This window comes from Meriones unguiculatus, chromosome 11 (assembly GCF_030254825.1).
Source record: "Meriones unguiculatus strain TT.TT164.6M chromosome 11, Bangor_MerUng_6.1, whole genome shotgun sequence".
Taxonomy (NCBI): Eukaryota; Metazoa; Chordata; class Mammalia; order Rodentia; family Muridae; genus Meriones; species Meriones unguiculatus.
In genome coordinates this window covers 95,033,338-95,048,479 of record NC_083359.1, presented here as the reverse complement: position 1 = coordinate 95,048,479, position 15,142 = coordinate 95,033,338, and the positions used below count along the sequence as shown (strand labels likewise).

Genomic DNA, 15,142 nt, shown 5'->3' with positions numbered 1-15,142 from the left:
AAATAAAGCCAGGAAGATGCCAAAAACCTTGAGTTTATAGGATATAACCCCTTGCAGTTGACAGAACAATCTAGAAAGTATTCAGAAATACCCAGGTCAGGTACCTTTTCATGACACTGCCTTTTATGAAGATCTTTATCTGTCTAGATTTTAAACTAATTTAATCTCTTTGAAAATATTTTACTTTTCCTTACTATTTGTTGATAATAACATTATGACAATCACTTAATACTAATAAATGATTGCCATCTCTTAGCATTCTATTTGTGGCTTCATAGTGCAATACTTGAATCATAACCTCGTGTTTTTAATCATTATTTATTTCTGTCTAAAAAAATGATAACAATGGAAGATTAAACTTGAGAGAAAGTAACAAGTATCTTAGCATGTAGTACTATTTCTGTATTTAGTGTTCTGGTGTTAATGAACAGCCAAGAAATGATGTTATTTTTTTCTTTCAGCTGTTTACCTCTGCAAGAGAACAATGCAAAACAAGGCAAGGCTAGAACTAGCAGATTACGAAGCCGTAAGTACCAAGGAGGCTCACCACGTGCTATAAAATGAGCAGAAATCAGGCCCTTGCTATGTGTGGGTGCTCCCTTTCTTTCTGCATCTATGAGTCATAAGGACCGGATGTCTGCTTCCTTGGAGCAGACAGCCCATTGGTTTAGTGAACACCTCTTTGTCTGCTTCCTCTTTTTTTCCCCACACTAAGGAGACTAGACTTCTAAACATACAAACTCAATGTATAAAGAAAAGCACATCTTCCTCTTTTAGACTAATTTAACTGTTAAGGTTTTAGATAAGTAGTAAATTGATAATGTCTAAACTTTGAGGATTGAAAACCATTTACCCTAGGGACCAATTTAGTAGAACCTTCAGATTGGCCACCACCATCAGATACGGGCAATCTAGTGTGATTTGTTCAGATGATTGCTGTGTTGTGATAACTAGTTTGGAATACTGTGCAGCAGCAGATAGTGGGCTGCCAGGGACTGAGAGCTATTTTCAGGACCCAAACAAACTGATTGGGTCAGTGGTAAGAAGGCATTGCTTTCCTGTCACTCCTTAAAGTGGCCACGGAAAGCTCCAGTGAGTTTGTCTCCAGTACTTTTCTCAAACAAAGTAATATTCAGTGCTCTACTTTGTGTTTTCTGTGAGATGAGTGATGTTGGTCAATGCCCAGGACTGTAGCTCAGTTGGTAGAGCGTTTGCCTCACATACACAGAGCTCTGTTTTCTAGCGCCAGCACTATATAAACTAGGTATGCCTAGAGCTATTAATACTCCCCTCACAGAGACAAGAGGATGAGAAGTTCAAAGTCATCGTCAGCTACTTAGTGAGTGAGAGGCTAACCTAGGCTCATGAGGCCCATGATTAGTTGAATTCAGAAAGCACAGCTGATTCAGCTTCTGAGCATATATAAGACTTTAGGAATTCTGAACGAAACACTAGAATATCCTCAGCTGTCCCATGTCTTTCAGGAGAGCCTGGCCAGGCTGCAGAGAGCATTTGCCCGGAAATGGGAGTTCATTTTTATGCAAGCAGAAGCACAAGCTAAGTGAGTCCTTGTGAGTCTTTGGCAAGATTCGTTCAAGTGTTGTGGTCTTCTGTGCAGAGTTAGTAGGTACGCTTGCCTCTGCTAACTCTTCATTGTTACCATTCTGACAGAGTGGACAAGAAGAGAGACAAAATTGAGAGGAAAATCCTCGATAGTCAAGAGAGAGCTTTCTGGGATGTCCACAGGCCCGTGGTGAGTAAGCTTACAGCATGTTTCCGTGAATTCATGTCTCAGGTTGGGAAGACAGGAGTGCCCTAGAAAACACCATGGTCCCCTCATAGTCTGTTCCAGTGTCTGGGTGAATTAATTAAGGAAAGATTGCCACCTCCATATAAGATGAGACTTAGTGTGATGTATATTTGTAAAAAGATGCTTTTTCCCTTGTGTGGCTAGCCAGCTCACTCTGGACACCTGAGCTGCCTGATTCTGCCATCAGCACCTGATGGGGAAAAGCACACTGCAAATATCACAGCATTTTTTATGTTTACTGTCTCAGTTTTTGGCTTTTTTAATAGAGAACATTAGAACAAAAATGTTATTGCTTGCTTTTATTTTCTTCGTTAGAACTTATTTATGCCTATTGTGTCTTTTGAAGTTAACATAACGTTGAATTTAAATCAGTTAATGCTTCCTAATCTTTTTATTTTTTACGTTTGCTTATTTATTTTGTGTTTGAGGGATGGGGCACTTATGGAGGTCAGAGATGACCTTATGGGAGTCCATTCTCTCTATATGGACTCCTGGGATTGAACTCATATGCCAAGCTCAGTGCTAAAAGTATTTATATTCTGAGCTATTTCACCAGTATTTCATCAATTCATACTTTTATTTTGTCTTTTTTTTTTTTCCAGAGCTGAGGACTGAACCCAGGGCCTTGCGCTTGCTAGGCAAGCGCTCTACCACTGAGCTAAATCCCCAACCCCAATTCATACTTTTAATGATGCAGTTTTGAATCTATATAAGAACATAGTTCTTCTTCTCTTTGTCAAAATGTGTGCCTCAGTGTAACAAGTACTGAGTGCTCTTAATACCAGAAAACTTTGTGGAAGGTATTTAATCGTGGTCATTAGCCTCCACATGATAGCATATCTGCTGTGCATGATACCATAAGCATGTAACATTAGCACTCAGGAGGCTGAGGCAAGAGGATTGAGTTCAACGCCAGCCTCACAAACCACAGCAAGCCCTTGTCTCTAAAGAAATGGGGTAGAAAAATGGCTCACTGGTTATGAGCCTGTACTGCTCTTATTCAGAGGACCTGGGTTCAGTGACCCCTGCTGGGGGACGCACCGCTGCCCACAACTCCAGCCCAGGGAATCCAATGCCCTCTTCTAGCCTCTGCAGAATCTGTGCACAAATGTAAATACTTGCTTGTGTAGTTTTGTGTGTGTGTGTGTGACCTGCACACACACTTAAAACAATAATTAACAAAACAAAAAGATCACATGTCCAATCTCATTTTTGTTTTGAAAATATATCTCTCTCTTCTGTGGATTTCTTTAAATATAGACAGGCCACCAGAGAACATTTATACAGACTTTTCTAGAATAAATAAGTTTGCAACAAGAGAAAGAGATCACAACAAATGGCTTATAGTACCTTAAACTTTTCCTCTCAACTACCTTCTGAGTCAGACCAAAATAGCAGGACTCTAGAGACATATTTACATATGCATGTATTTCAATTCAGACAGTAATTCACTTGTTAAGTTTTATTTTGAATTTGTTGTCACTTGAATTCTCAAAAGAATAGGGCTTTTTTTTTTTTGGTTTTCTATTCAAAATACAGTTGGAGTTTTATTGCTTGTGGTGAAGAAAGAATTGTGAGATCACACTCATAAGCATCGTGAGGATACAAAACAGAATATCCGTTTTCTTAAAGCAGCCTCCAGAAACTACAGATACCTTGCTGTATTATCTGTTTCAAATTACAGTGTTCACCTTTGCATGGAGCAGATAATGAGGAAACATTAATGGTTTCAAAGGACTCAGTCCATCCGAGTGAAAAAGCCAGGGGACAAGAACTCTAGTCATTTCATGTTGGGACAGAAAACATAGACCCAGAAGCAAGTGGCCAGGGATGATAAACTCCTTTCAGGATCTTCTCTTGCTCACCTATTTCCTCCAGGGGACTCCACCTCCTGCAGTTTCCACAGCTTCCTAAAACAGTGCCACCTGCTGGGAACAAAGCCTTGAAATCCTGAGCCTGTCTGCACAATTGAACATAATTATGCTCTCCTATTCACCCGTTTTATGCCACCCTGAAGCCATAGTCTCCATGCCCCAAACAGAGATGGCAGGCAAATCTCTTCTGTCTGTTTTCTAAAGAAAAATAGACATGGGTTGTTTTTGTGCTTTGGAGAGCGGTATTCACCTAAGTCAACTCTACCTTCTGTTATTTACTGTTCCCATGTTATAGCTATACACATAACCTGTACATATGTGCAACCTTTATACATGACAATACCATAATCATGTCAATCTACAAAGTTCATGGCTGGGGACCACATTATCACCTTCCAATTTAAGTTAGGTTCTGATTTTGTTGTTGTATATGATTTTGTGGTTAACCAGACTCATAGCCTTCTTTAGCTGTGTGTGCCTAAGGGTTGGCCACGCCTGCATGAGAGGTAATATGTGTTAGCGTTAAAAGTTTTCAAATGTTTTTGAATTGTCCCAAACTTATGTAATGGTAATCTCTGTCTGACAGTCATGCCTGCCACTGAGAAGGCAGATTTCTGAGTCCTTACTGAGGGATAGATAACTCAGAGAGATGTTGAAAGGGCACCCTGGCATCAAGGATGGTCCCCTCAGCCAGCATGAACTGTGTTTCTAGTAACTGACTGCAATGCTAACTAAGCAAGGAGGGAGTTTTCGCTTCTTTGTGGTTGTTTGTTTACGTCGATTTGTTTATTTTATGTGCATGATTGTTTTGCCTGCAGGTAGGTATGTGTACCATGTGTTCGACTGGCACCCAGGGAGGTCGGAAGAGGGTGTCAGTTACCCTGGATCTGGTGTTACAGGTGAATTGAGTTACTATGTGAGTTCTGGAAATCAAAACCTAGGTCCTCTGGGATAGCAGCCTGTGCTCACAAGTGCTGAGCCATCTCTCCATGCCCTGAAGAGGACTTTCTAAGATAATCATCCCTGTAAATAAAATAGCACAGAGCATAGAAAGGAGTCCTGGAATGAATAAACAAATTGTTGGGGCTGGACAGAAAGAAGAGGAGAAGTAGGGAGAGAATTGTCCTACGAATTATTCTGGTTGGGGTTTCTAAGAAAAACAAGAGAGCTATGATCCTTGATGATTACATTCTACTGGGTAGATAGATGCTGATAAAACCACTGCTGTGTAGCTGCTACAACCACATAAATACTATGGGATATTTGTGTCCTTTTACTGTCTGTTTTCCTGAACTACTATCTGAATCACTTCATAGTGGAAACCTGACAGTTGTTGCTGTCCACATACCAAATGAAATGCAAGCTGCCCCTACGTGTCAAATATCATTAATTGTTCACCTCAACACAGCATTCTATAAATGAGGCAAGGCAGGTCTTCAGCCAAGGGATGTCTAGCAAATAGATTATTTGTCTCCAAAGTATTCCAGTTCTGCTGCTTGTGAGGCCATCAAGAGGCAGCTTGGTTGTTGGGATACCTGCTTGGCATCAACCCTTGGATATGGAATTCTGTCTCAACATACTACCTTAGGGTTGATTACAACAGATTGACACTCATTTCTAGGGATGGACATAGAGGTTTAGCCCTTCCTGAAAGTTTATTTAGAGGAACGGCTGTGTGTTCTCATAATTACAAAGAGAATCAGAAAAGAATGTTGAAAACAGTGAATAAATTACACAACAGGATACTTTTAGACTTCTATCATCTGGAATCTTGAAGTCTATCTATGCATGTCTCCTTCTGAAAGGATGCATACACATAGCTAGGATATCCTGGTACTCTTTATATAGACCAGGTTGGCCTCAAACTCACAGAGATCCATTTATCTACCTCTGCCTTCAGACTGCTGGGATTAAAGTTGTATGCCACCTTGCCCAGCCTCACTTTAGCTTTTTATGAAGCTGACTGAAAAGCCATGACACAGGCTATAAACTTAGCTCTCTCTGCAGAGTGCTTGCTTCATGTGCAAGAAGCCCTGGGTTGTATCCTAGAACTGAAAAAACCATGCCTGGCAGCACATGCCTGTAACCTCAGAATTAGAAAGGCGAAAATAAAAAACTCAAAAGCTTTCACAGTAAGCTCCAGAAGTCAGCCTGGGCTACATGAGATTCTGTTTCAGAAATAAAAATTAAAAAGCAAAGAGAGGGAGAAAGAAAAAGAAGCAAAGAAAAAAAAAACCCATGATACAGTCGCGGGTCTTAAAAAGCATGCAGGTACTAGATATTACTTTTATAGTAACTGGCCCATATTCATCATTGTCACAGTAGTAAGACACAATCTGAATCAATAACTTTAAAGCTATGTCATTATATTTTCCTGGAATTATTTACATTTGTAAATATGCAAAATGCTTTTATTTTTAATAACCAGGAATTGTGTGATCTTAACAATGATGTCTGCTGCTGTTTTAATTAAAATATACACCTAGTATCAGCCCTTAGAAATTTGCTCTTTTTTCTAGCCGAGGGGATTTGGTGCTTTGGCTGTGCCTGTCTGATCTTGTTTTGATCTGGTTCCATTTATTTAATCAAGAATACAATGAGCAAATGGCACCGCAGCAGCTCAGCATCTCCACAGGCTCAACGCCAGCTTAATGTGATGTTATGATACAGTGTGTGAATCAAAACCTAGCGGTGTAGGAAATAGATCTAATAGGATTTTAATATGATTTTCTTAAAACTATGATGTCATCTCTAAGTCAGATTAGAAAACATAATCCGTCTCCTATACTTAATACCTGTATGAAATAAAGTTAGCTTCTCTAAGTGTGTCAGTGTTTGCTCTGGGAAAAACTAAACTGGACCCTTTACTTGCCAAGGACTCCAGATACAGTTCCCAGAAACAGTTTAAGAACAGAGAGGAAGAAACAGACTAGACTTTGCTTATTCAAGGTAATATGGGATTTGGCTTTTTTTCCTGTGTAGTTTATGTTACAGGAGCTTTATTTATTTTATTCTTGCAATTCTGAGGCTTAATCCTAGGGTGTTGCCATGCTCGCCAAGCTTCTTATCACTGAGTCCATCCAAGCACTCATATGTTGAAAAGCACTATTGTTAAGTTAGCATCTGGTTAAGTCAAAGCTTAAAAAGTTTTTGTTAAAATGCCGAAGGAAATCTACTTGGGAGTTTACTGCAAAGTTCTGGACACCATGCTTTGAAAATGGTGTGGGTATGGTAAGTGGATGCATGAGGTGGCAATAAAACAAACAAGTACACACACACACACACACACACACACACACACATGAACACAAGAACACACTTGGGAGCACAAGGCACACACACAAGATCACACAAGCACACACATACTCATGGGCACAAACACACTCACAAAGGGGCACACATCCCCAATCCCAGCCAGGATCTTGCTGTTGGGATTCAGGTTTATTCTTTTTCTTCAAGGTAGATTCCATACAATCCGTGTGGAAACTACCAGAGAATAATACTCTCCCAGTACTCAGAACTCTAAGAAGTGGGAAAGATATATTAGAAATACTGGGTCAGGGATGCAGAAAGCGCTTAACCTAGTTATCTGTTGATCTCTATGTCCCTTGATGATAGTTTAAAGCTGAATACATGCTAGTCAACAAAGATTCCATGAGAGTACTAAGAATTAGAGACATATTTCAGACAGATAACCAAAATAAAGACAACATGCCTCGAGTGCTTCCTGAGTTCCAGTCAAGCATCCTAACTACCAAGCACTGTGCTGTCCTACACTTTCCATGTCTAATGCTTGTTAAATCACGCACGATTTTGAAGATGGCTTCATTGACATTCTGCACGGCACTTACTTTAAAACTTTTTTAGACTAAATTCATCATTTGTAGGACCAAGTTAGGGGAAATTTTGAGTCTGAGCAACTAAGAAAAATGATAGATATATGGGATCGGCAAAGGGCTTTGACAAGGGCTGGAAAGTGAGCTCACTTTGGATGTGACGGGATATACAGCCCTGGCAATATGATGGAAAGACCAGAGACTTTGTCAATAGTTGTAGCAGTGAGGCCTGAGTTGGAAACCTGTTGGGGATGCAGAATTAATTTTGAAACCCATTACAGTAAAGGTGGAAAATCTTTGGGGATCTCTAGGAAAACTTGAGGGTCAGTGAGAATGCTTTCCATTTGGGAGATCGTGGAGCTTTCTTCTTCCTTTCCTACAACCCCCAAACTCTAGAAGAGAGCACTGAAATTCCCTCTATATCATTTTCCTCTTCATATTGATTTAGGGTTTAGATGTGTTTATTTGGAGTGATATCAGGTTATATCTGCATTATTATCAGCAACAATAACAGCTGTTTTACTATAAAATATGACAATACTGGCTTTTGGACTGCCCCTGCATGACAGAGAAAAGTTTTGTGCAATCAGCCAGGTGGGAAGTACACACCTATGATCTCAGTACTAAGTACTGAGTCTCAGAACTTGGGTGGCTGAAGAAGTCTGTGCCTCAGAGTGAGGCTCTCTCTCAAACCTCTCTTCCAAAATGAAGGAAAACGAGGTTGGAGAAATTGGAGAAAGAAGAGACGGAGTATAGAAAGGGGGGAGGACTGAGAAAGGGAATAAAGGAGGGAGGGAAAAAAATTTCAAACAGAATTTACTTTATTTCCTTAATATAGAGATGCACATATAGAGAAAGGGGGAGGAGAGAGCAACATTTTCTCGTGAGCTAAATGCTTAAGTCATGTATTGCAGAAAAATTCTCACTTCTGCTCCCACCCCTCCTACAAGTCAAGCATTAAACATGCTGTCTCCCCCTCTTTCTACCTTCCCTGTCTCAGACACTGAAACTTGGAGTACCGCCGTGGCTGTTTTATGTAGGACACTGCTCAGTACTTGCAACTATCGCTAAAAAGGTTTGGCTTGATTACCAGTTCCCTTCCTTGGTGAAATTTTGCTGAAAGCTTCCACATTTCAGACTCACCATTTGATATGTAGATGGTAACAGCTGCCTCCTATGACACTGAGAACATATAGCAGTGACTGTTTGATATTTACCTGGCATGTAGTCATTGTGCTGATGGTGGTAGCTGATGTTGCGATATCGGCAATTTTTTTATGTATTTAATCTTTCATTCACTCATTCATTCATGTGTGTGTGTAAGAGAGAGAGGGCGATGTATGTATGCATACCTGTGTGTTCCCGTATGCTCTCCCATGCACACCTGTGTGAAGGTCAGAGGTCAACATTGGATGCTTTCGTCTATTGCCCTCTACCTTGTGTTTTCTGAGACAGGGTTTCTCAGGAAACCTGCTGCTTGCTTCTTTGGATATACAAAACATCCAGTGAGCCTGTGGGATCTGCCTGTCTCTACCCCAACACTGGGTTACAGGCATGTGCCGCCATACACAGCTTTTATGTGGGTTGTAGGGATCCGAACTCAGGGCCTCATGCTTGTGCTGCAAGCACCTTACCCACTCTGGTGATTATTGTTGGTTTTAAACTTGCCAGGACATCACGCAGGAGACATGCCTGCAGGCACACCTGTGAGAGATCAATTAGATTAGGTTGACGTCAGAGAATGACTGTGAGGGATTATCTTTTTTTTTTTTAATTTTGGAATTGTTTTATTATTCTTTTCTTTTTGCCAAAAATTTATCTTATTTTATTTTTCTTTATTAATTACACTTTACTCAATTTGTATGCCCCACCCCATGGTTCCTTCCCACCTCCCATCCCAATCCCTCCCTTCCTCCACCCTCTACATGCATGCCCCTCCCCAAGTCCACTGATAGGGGAGGACTTCTTTTCCTTCCTTCTGATCCTAGTCAATTAAGTCTCATCAAGAGTGGCTGCCTTGTCCTCTTCTGTGGCCTGGTAATGCTGCTTCCCCCCTCAGGGGGAGGTAATTAAAGAGCAGGCCAATCAGTTCATGTCAGAGACAGTTCCTGTTCCTATCACAATGGAACCCACTTGGATACTGAACTGCCATGGGCTACATCTGTGCAGGGGTCTTAGGTTATCTCCATGCATAGTCCTTGGTTGGAATAGCAGTCTCAGGAAAGACCCCTGTACTCAGATTTTTTGGTTCTGTTGCTCTCCTTATAGAGTTCCTGTCCTCTCCAGATTTTACTATTTCCCACTTCTTTCCTAAGATTCCCTGCACTCTGTCCAAAGGTTGCCCATAAGTCTCAGTATCTACATTGATAGTATGCAGGGCAGAGCTTTTCAGAGGTCCTCTGTGTTAGGCTCCTGACTTGTTCCCTCTTTTCTCCTTCTTCTGATGTCCAGCCTCTTTGCTTTTCTGGATAGGAATTGAGCATTTTAGCAAGAGTTCTCCCTCTTGATTAGTTTCTTTAGGTGTACAGATTTTAGTAGGTTTATCCTATATTATATGTCTATATGAATGAGTATATACCGTGTGCATCCCTCTGCTGCTGGGATAGCTCACTCAGGATGATCTTTTCCAGATCCCTGCAAATTTACCTGCAAATTTCATGATTTCCTTGTTTTTTATTGCTGAGTAATATTCCAATTTGTGCATCCATTCCTCCACTGAGGGGCATCTGGGCTGTTTCCAGCTTCTGGCTATATAAAGAACTAAAGAAGTTAAACAGCAAAAAAATCAAGTAATCCAATTAAAAAATGGAGTACAGAGCTAAACAGAGAACTCTCTGCAGAGAAATATCGAATGGCAGAGAAACACTTAAAGAAATGCTCAACCTCATTAGCCATCAGGGAAATGCAAATCAAAACAACCCTGAGATTTCACCTTACACCCATCAGAATGGCTAAGATAAAAAACTCAAGAGACAACACATGCTGGAGAGGTTGTGGAGAAAGGGTAACCCTCCTCCTCTGCTGGTGGGAATGTAAACTTGTACAACCACTATGGAAAGCAATCTGGCACTTTCTCAGACAACTAGGAATAGCACTTCCTCAAGATCCAGCTATACCACTCCTAGGCATATATCCAAAAGATTCTCAAGTACACAATAAGGACATTTGATCAACCATGTTTGTAGCAGCCTTATTTGTGAGGGATTATCTTGATTAACTTAACTGGTATAGGAAGAGCTCCTGAAAATGTGAAAGGCCCCACTTCAGGAGAGTGGAGTGGAATAGCCCATCACTTTCCTTCTCCTAAATGCCAAGTTTCCACTCACATGGCTTCCTCCCTGTGAAGGACTGTACTCACTGTCTGTGAAGCAATATAAATGCTTCCTTCTTCAAGCTGCATTGATTAAGTCTTTTATCACAGCAACAGGAAAAAGTCACCAAGATACACACTGAGCCACCTCCCCTGTCAGAAATAATGCTTTTGAGAAATGACGAGAAAATAAGGGGTTGGGTAGTTCTCAGATATAGATGGCATGGTGTCTTCAGGGAAGATTTTGGGCAATCGGAAGAGCTTGAGTTAATGCTCAGAGCTTGAGAATCCATCCATTGCTGCATTAAAAGCCACACATGGCAGCACTTGGGAGGCAGAAGCAGAGGCAGTCAGATATCTGTGAGTTCAAGGCCAGCCCAGGACAGTCAGGGTTCTGTTACACAGATAAACCTGGTCTCAAAGCAGGAGTTCAGAAGTGGTTTCTTAGATTGATCTGGTTCAAGATCTCTTACGACCCTTGACTCTTCAGTCAAATCACCTGAAGTGACACAGTCACCTGGAATGATAGTCTTGAATGGATGGTGATGGCAAGAAGATGACCACAGTGGCCTCTTCACACAAGAAGGCCTCAGACAGTTTCACCATATTATCCCCAAACTAGAAACCCCGTATGTGAAACCTCCTTGACTACAGCTAATCTCAGAGATGGCATGCTAAAATGTCTTCCATGGTCTCCGGATGATGTTGACTAACCCAGGTACAATGTGGGTGCCAGCAGGATGGACCAAAACTGCTCCCAGGAAAATTTAGATAATTTTGGATAATTGGGATAAAATTTGAATTCTTTTCTTTCTTGCTTTCTTTCTTTTTTTTTTTTTCCTTGCTGTGCTGGGAGCTAAGCCAGGGCCTTACACACGTTATGCAAGTGCTGTGCCACTAAACTACCTCAGGCAGAGAATTTGAAAATTCAGTAGAGAAAGAAAATTCCAGTTCTCCATGAACAAACAGAATCTTCTTCACCTCTTGTGATCCATGCAAATGCCAGTGGAAGAGTCCCCTTCCTCAGCAGGAGGAGAAGGAAAGTTGGTGGAGGGGGAAGGGGAGGGAGAGAGGGAGTTGTCTAGTTGTCCCAGCTGTGCAAGGTTATTTCTCAGCAAATCCTCTGAAGAATGCAGAAGAGTTCTAAAAACAAAAACTGCTACCCACTACCCACTGTACCATTGAGACGGCTGTTAGCATCTTCTAAATTTTAATCCTAACAAGTTTAAAGCAGAGCTAACATTTCCCCCTCATAAAATGGAGGAAAATCAAACTCACTAGGTGACCACGAGGGCACGTGATATGAGTGATCTTTACTTGGGCCACTGAGATGATGAACATACAGTAGTGGCTGGTCCTGCATTCAGGCCCTGATCACTGCTAGCACGCTCTCAGCACATATTCTGAGTTGATGAGTGAATTAATCATATGTTCTCTCTTCATTCTGGCAAGCATCAGTTTGGATGACACTAAAACATGCATGCAGTTTTCAAAGAATACACAGTGGCTGGTAAGATGGCTCGGTGGGTAATGGTATGGGCTACCAAGCCTGATGACGTGAGTTCAAGCCCCAATACTTGCATGGAAGTAGAAAGAGAGAAGTGAGTCTCACAAATTTTCCCCTGATCTCCACGCATTGCATACCTGTGTCCCCCCATACAAATGAGTAAATATAAATAAATACATGTTGTGAAAAGCACATACCTATTTTTGTCACAAGCTCTGGTTTTTGAACCAACCCAAATATCAGTGGCCAGGTCAGAGTCAACAAGCTCTCCTAAAAGTGGTTGATTTCAGGCATGATCTCAGCTGGTCTGAATATTCCTCAGTCCACTGCATCTTATTCAACCGAACCATGTGTAAGATGCATGCATGCCTTCTAGATTTTGCCTCTGCAAAATCCGTAAGACCAACCGTGCATGTGGATGCCTAACCATATCTATAATACTCATCAGTTCCCACCAGCACTTTCTAGCAACAACAGCTTTTTGAAACCATTGAGTTACCCATTCTTTGCTGTGACTCTGTAGGGCGACAGTTAGTTTACCAACAAGAGAAAGCAAGATTCTTGAGTTGGCTGTCTTAGAACTGAGAGCAAATCATCATCATGAGTAAAACACCTGACCTTTGTTTCCAAATGCGTACAACCTCCATGGAGAAGCTTCAGTCTCTCACCAGGCCTGCCTTTATGCACATCTACTCCTGGTCTCGAAATGACGAACACAATACTCTGTAAATCTCAAGGCCTTTTGATCCTACGTGTGAGGTGAGGTGCAACTTAAACACACCATGTCAAGTGCTCATTAGAAACTTACTAAAACAGCTTTAGTGTCTTCCATAACATTTTTTTTTCTGCAACATTCCCATTATAACCTTTGCTTTATCAGTTTTGCAGCATCCATGGGAGACAATTCAGGTTGAAGATGACAGAAATGATGAGGTCTTTCATCCTTCATGGCCAAATTGGCCCAGGGGGCTTCTCTATCAGTGGTCCATGCTCTTATTCTTGGTATCTTCGGCTGTTAGAGAAAAACCTAAAGATGTGTTAACTCAAACTTTAATCTTTCCTTTGTGCTGTGGAAAAAGAAACACCCATTCTGTCTATTATTCACATCTGTTCTTTTGGATTGAATAAAAAATATTTTGACAGCATGGCTCTCATGAGCCTTTATGAGTGAAAGTGTCCTTTTTTCTCTCGCTCTCTCTCCCCAGCTACATCTTTTATCTTATGTGCTCTTTCTATCCCTGAATAGATTTCAAGATACAGTGTCCTATTATTATGTAATATCTGATGCTATTTATGTGAGCCATGGGTAGAGTGAGCATAAAAACCACTTCCCTGTTATTAAGTCGTGTCTCTCTAGCCTGCAGATTGACAACTTTTCAAGATGATGTGCCCAGATTTCTAGCCTGTTTCTTCTGAAAGAGTGAGAGTGTGAATAGTGCTTGGGGCTATATTGGGAGAAGGGCCTGAGGGTTAACAGTTAACTTCCGGAAGGGGTGGTAGAGGACGACCCTGCTCCTAAGCATCACTGTTAGCCTGCAGAGCCTGGGGTCTAAGCAAGTGGGAAGGGCTTCTTCCCTACAATATTCTCTTTGGAAGCTGGGTCGTTGGGTCAGTCGTACTATATATAGCAGAAAAGGGTCCACAGATAATATTTTAAATATAGACATAAAGGGTACATAGGACAGAATCTGAACAATTCAAGAATCGGGATTAAAGAGACTCCTCTGAACTACTCTGCAACTCTTTCTGAAATCATATCAAAGATTCTGAAAAAAAAATGTGCATACACAGAAGCAAAGGAACATAGTCTCAAAGGGAAGGCCGAGTGGGCACAGTAGTTCTCTGTGCTGATGGCCTGACAGAGCCAGTGTGACTCCAATTTCATGGAGAGCAGTTAGCATTTGAGTCTGAATTCTTTTTTTTTTTCTTTCCAATTCATTTACACCACCCCTTCCATGTCCAAATTGCACGATTTTTCTTAGGAGAAAAGAAAGACAGCCTATTCTCCCTTAATCACAATAGCGGGCATCTTCAAATGTGTGCCAGTTTTCCTCAGAAAAATGAATTAAATTTTAAAGTGATATAAATAAGTAAAAGCACTCTCCCTCTAATCCAGACATCCCCAAATTTCTCCTTGGTTCTGCTTTTCCCTCTCAAGAACTCCATGGACCTACCCACAATCAAAAACTTTATCAGAAACTCCAACACACATGCCTGTGCCGTTAATTACAGTTTTTCAAAGACCCTTTTATTAGAACGGTCAGCACCTTGGGAAGTGACATGTGGAAACTGCCAGTAGGAGCAGGAAACACAAACACTGACTGTGTGGCTTGGTGACAGAGCTGCTGACTAACATGTGCAGGGACCTCTGTCCAATTTCCACCATGGCCTTGAACGTGTTCACCATCTCACACCTCATCTCTGAACTGCCATGACCAATGTTTATGTGAATTAAATGTTGCATTCTGTCTCATTTCTCTTTCCAGGTTGTTTGTTTGTTTGTTTCTAACTTGTTGACTCTTTTGACTCTTTGAACCACATAGATGGTGGAGCAGGGGGTGGGGAAAATGACTGCTAGAGTTTGGGATGGAGAAAAGGTGAAAAACTGCCACTAAGCTTCTAGTTGTCCAAAACTGTGCTGACTGTACTTCAAACACCATTTCATATAAGAAGGGTGTTGTTGTTGCCACTCCCATGCCTGAGAAGGTGCCAAAGCCTAAATAAGACACCGGCTCTTCCAAGCACTGCCACTGTTTTGTAGTCATAGTTTGTGTGTGTGTTATGATTATTGATATTGTTCTACTT

At 41.2% G+C, this 15,142-nt stretch overlaps 1 protein-coding gene across 5 annotated transcripts in view; it reads left to right on the top strand.

Moving 5' to 3' along the window:
- The window catches only part of Rgs7 (regulator of G protein signaling 7), a 377,413-nt gene that overhangs the window by 318,721 nt on the left and 43,550 nt on the right, over positions 1-15,142 (top strand). For all 5 annotated transcript variants that reach the window (XM_060364733.1, XM_060364732.1, XM_060364729.1 and 2 more), the window contains exons 7-9: positions 462-526; positions 1,485-1,561; positions 1,672-1,753. In XM_060364733.1, the coding sequence (XP_060220716.1) occupies positions 462-526; positions 1,485-1,561; positions 1,672-1,753 (224 nt within the window). The remainder of the gene's footprint in view (positions 1-461; positions 527-1,484; positions 1,562-1,671; positions 1,754-15,142) is intronic.